At 39.1% G+C, this 4656-nt stretch overlaps 1 protein-coding gene across 1 annotated transcript; it reads right to left on the bottom strand.

Moving 5' to 3' along the window:
• Nucleotides 1–266: 266 nt before the first annotated feature.
• Nucleotides 267–4410, bottom strand: LOC143522393 (uncharacterized). Its single transcript, XM_077016127.1, has 5 exons — nt 4102–4410; nt 2827–3056; nt 1611–1704; nt 1458–1534; nt 267–1245 (listed from the first exon to the last, which is right to left on the bottom strand). Exons 3-5 carry the CDS (start codon nt 1611–1613, stop codon nt 267–269), a joined length of 1059 nt encoding a protein of 352 aa, XP_076872242.1. The 5' UTR covers nt 1614–1704; nt 2827–3056; nt 4102–4410.
• Nucleotides 4411–4656: the final 246 nt, after the last annotated feature.

A 4656-nucleotide genomic window follows, 5' to 3' on the forward strand; every position in this document is an offset into this window, starting at 1 on the left:
CGAGTCAAAAAGGTTGCCGACCCCTGCTTTAGGTCATGCTAGTCTGTAAATATTGGCTGCAATGTTAAGGTACAGTGCAATATGATTATTGTATAAAATGCTTTCACTTTTATATGTAAAATTGACACAACACAATACAACATTATGTATTTCTTAACTTTTACTGTATTTGTAAAAAAATTTTATGAATACAATAGTAATACAATTGACAGAATAAATTGAAATTGTTTTAATTGTTCATGAGTTCATGTCTTCATTATGATTTTCTATTGCTTGGTCATAGAGAGGTATTTTGGCATGTAAGTGTTAAAGAAAAACATGTCACACCTCCTTTTCACCTCTTCTAATACACTGCTATCTCTGTAAACTCGCTGCATAAAGATATCATCATGGGCACAGATAACTAAATCACACCACTGCATACCAGTAATCAATAACTGGAACTGGATTTGCCAATAATAACAATGGCTCTCCTTCAATTTGTGTAGGCCTTGTGCCACTTTGAGGAATTTGCAGTCTACATAGCTTTGTGCATTTGGGCACTTAATTTCAACAAGCCCAAATGATGGACGCTCAAGTGTGTCATATACAAGTCCATCAGGTGATGCACCCAGCCAAGATGCATCTGGATGAATCACTAGCCCACACTTGGTCAAGTTCAAGTTTTTCAGAACTGCATAGTCCTTTAAGGCCCCTGTTTCCATTTCAAGTCCTCTCTTCATGTGTGCTGTTTGTCGTGTCCCTCGGATTATCCTTTCTGCCAGGCTTTCTGCAGCACCTGGACCTCTAACGTGGCTCACCTCTCTGAAATGTGAGGCAGTCACTCTTTCTCTCCTAAGTGAATGCCACTCAGGTGTAGCACTTTGGGATCTTGTTGCCTCCTCAATAAGGTGTGATTGTGACAAGGTCACAGAAAGTGAGCTTAGGTGTAGCTGTTCTTGGTGTGTTGGCACAAATGAATATTCAGGTGGGCTTAGATGGTAACATTCTAGTGGCAGACTCGGGAATGGGGGTGCATCCTCATGTATGACAACACTGTCAGATGGAGGTGGTGGTTGTTGATAGGACAGTACACTGCCAACTTGTACCTTCCCAAAGATGGAGTCCACAAGTGGCTTGTCAGGCGAGATGTTCATTGTGCAGATGAGTGGAAGAGAATCTGCTTTGATTCCAGCGTAGACTGGTCCATGATTGAGGGTGGCCGGGTGTGGGAGCTCACCGCTGTAGCCCTTGAAAAGTGTACTTCTGAAATAAAAGAAGAGTGAATAACATTTATTTTTACACATTGTAATCTGTTCACCAGCACAACTGATTGTGAATCACATATCACATGTCATCTGAAGTACAACGAGGCTAAATTAAATCTTGAAGAGAACAGGGTCTTATCAGATGATCAAAAGCATTCATTTTTTTTTACCACACACTGTAATCTGCCTATTAAATTTGGTACTACATACCTAACTCCACTGGCTGTAGTAGCACCTGGTTTTGGCTTTAGGACAACCATGGCATCCACGGGTCCAGGCTTCACCCCCTATTAATTTAAAAGATGGTGTTAGTAAAGTGACTGTGATACATTAACTAACATTAAATAATGAAATAAGACAAACCATTGTTGGTGGTTTATGCCACTTCTGTTCTGTCTGTGTGCATGAAAGGACAGGAGGGATCGACAGACATGCCAGATTCAGAATAATGAGCAGTCTGGAAAAGCAATGCAACCAAGTGTTTGCAGATTCCGCAACTAGCAACACAAGAGCAGTTGCTCTTAATGAGCACAACTGGCATTGAATCACGTAATGTCATCTGAAATACACAAGAGGCAATATTTAATATCTTGAAAAGAAGACTTCAGCAATGTGAATAGGCGCAATATCTGTCCCATCATGTTGGTAGTGGTGAATGTCACTTGTCTATTGTCTCATGTAACGTTTGTGCTGTTTTGCATCACTCTTAAAACACTTGGCTATACTGTCTTTCTATTCTACAGTGTTGTGCATGGTTCAATCTACTAGTTCAGTGAGCAACTATAAACTAAATATATTTTAGATTTAAACTTCATTTTCACTCCAGATGAAATGCTTACACATAGGAGTGAAACAGGCCTACTTATATTTATATTATTTTGTTGTTTCCACCACCAACAACAGAACAGTGCAGGTTTTACTTCAACTGCTTCTTGAAGAGTGTTATCAGAATATGTTAATAGGTGTAAGTGTTGCAGCCATATGTTAATAAAGAAGTTAAGATGAAAGATTTGAAAGACAGATTGACAGATTTTAGAAAATGCAGTTTGAAGAAAAGCTGAGGTGGACTATATTCTGCTTTTGAGTCATAGAGGTAGATAACAATAGCTCGAACTGTAAAATAAACTCCCATTTTTTTACTATAGGCAAAATAGACTGCTAATGATTCCCACTCAGCTACTCTGCATTTGGCTACCATTGTAAGCTTTGAAAACCAATGCCTATGGTTATCACAGCTTACGTGAAGTAAGAGCAAGGATAAAAGATTGAACTTGTGTTGAACTCACTTTTGAACTTGTTCAACAGAACTTTGAACGTGACACTGAACAGAACTCGTGTCATTTTAACCAGTCCTACTCTCAGCTGGTGTGGCGTATCTGTTTTCTTCATAGATCTGTAGCAGTGAGCCCTCACTGTTATCTCGTTAGCCTTACTTTTGCCTGATACTTCCATCAGAAATACAAACATGTTTTAAAAAGGCATTTCTAGTACTAGGACAGGTTGGTTCGTTACTAAAAACAACATCACTTCATTAGACTGCCACCTCAGGCTAGCTAGCTAACTAGCGTCAGCCACTTACCTTCAAAATTGCAGAGGTAGGATGAAACGTAGAACTTGAAACCCTTTTCAAGTTGACTCTGTGTCGTTGTACTTGATGCTCTGACAATACGACGCACATCGTTGACGGTAAATTTCGGGAACTCCAACAGGCACCTTGTGAATTTAGACTCGGCCATGACATCGACACTTCCGCATACCAACCGGAAATACGGTACCATCCTGACACCAACGAGGAAGTGGTGCGTGCACCTAGGCCAATCAGCGCAATACCAGTTTCAAATGACAGCAAAATTGACCAATCATCTCTTCCCTCTTAGTGGGCGGGCTTAACTGTATGATAATTTCTGCCCGCTGTGGCGACGCTAGCTGTCGTTAGCGTTATTATTTATTTATTATTTACTTTTTTGTACATATGCTACTCAACTTGTTTAACTCTGATTCCTTGTATTACCACTTGTGCCTTGTTTTTGTTTGTAAGCGATTATTGTAAATAAAGGTAAAAAAAAAGGTTATTGTAGCAGCCTGGCTGAGTTGGTGTTTTGGTTAGAATAACAGGAAATTGTGATATCACGTGATACTCAACTTTGGAACGTTTGGTTTAGAATGTTTGGTTGGGAAGGTGGAATGTTTGGATTCAGTTTTGATGCTGAAAAGCTCAGAACAAGTCGCACGACATTTTGCTGAGAATTACAAACCTAAATAATCTAACAAATATTTCTATTTTTTCTAGATCTTTCTCTCTTTCTATTCTTTATATTTTTCAGGTGGAGAATGAGTTTTTACCCCAGGACAACTGACCAGCCAAGGCCTGGACAGGAACAGAACCACTTCAAAGACACACCAGGTTTTACCACTCATGGTGAGAAAAATACATTTTCATATACTGTACATCATTTTATACTTCTATGTAAGACAGTATATTAATTCTTATGAGTATGGATTTCCATAGGCTTATTCATAATAATTAAAAGTTAAATATACCCATTTATATAGTAGGTTTCTAAGGTTCAGAAAAATAACATGTATATTTATTCTACTGATGACTGTCAAGCTCTTTATTTCATGTGTACAGGATAATATAATTAATGGAGCATGGGTTATTTCTTTGATTTCTTTGACTCAGCACAATTTTCATAAATCCCACCATGTTACATATATGTATTAAAATTGTCCATGTGGCCATGGAAAAAGCAAATAAAAATATTTTTTTTTAAAAGAAACAGATTTCTAACATGACATCACACATTCTTAAGCATTTGAGCCTCCCTGGGAGGCGTGCTGGGTTTCACTTTACCTGCTGTGGGATTTTCAGGTGTGCCCTACAACCCCCAAGCGACAGTGATCCACACGGATCCCTGTGGACCAGCACCCTTCCCTCACAGAAGGACGGCGGGACCCTCAGATGTCGGCCATGTTAACATCCCTGTAGAAGGACCACTCCACACTGGTACTGTGTAACACTGAAGATTACATGCGTATTCAACAAACCAAATAATCGTGCATGATGAAGTAGAAAAAAACATTTATTACATTTGTTTGTAAGGACTGGCAGAGGTGCAGAACCATCAGCTTTCTGCACATGACCTGACCAGTAAAACATCAGTTTTATCAGAAAATATGACATCACATATTCTTCAACATTGTAATGAATTCACATGGCACTGTAGCCCTGTGATTTGTTTGGTGTAGAGTAGAGCACTTTAGAGTGGGCACCTTGACCACCCACATACAGTGTGGGTGTACTGTGACACTCTTTATCTGATAGGCGGTTGTGTTTAGTCTAAGGTGATAATGCTTCGAATCATTGTTATACCAGCATAGTATAATACTGATAATACATGTATATGGA

The sequence above is a fragment of the Brachyhypopomus gauderio genome, chromosome 9 (genome assembly GCF_052324685.1).
Source record: "Brachyhypopomus gauderio isolate BG-103 chromosome 9, BGAUD_0.2, whole genome shotgun sequence".
Lineage (NCBI taxonomy): Eukaryota > Metazoa > Chordata > Actinopteri > Gymnotiformes > Hypopomidae > Brachyhypopomus > Brachyhypopomus gauderio.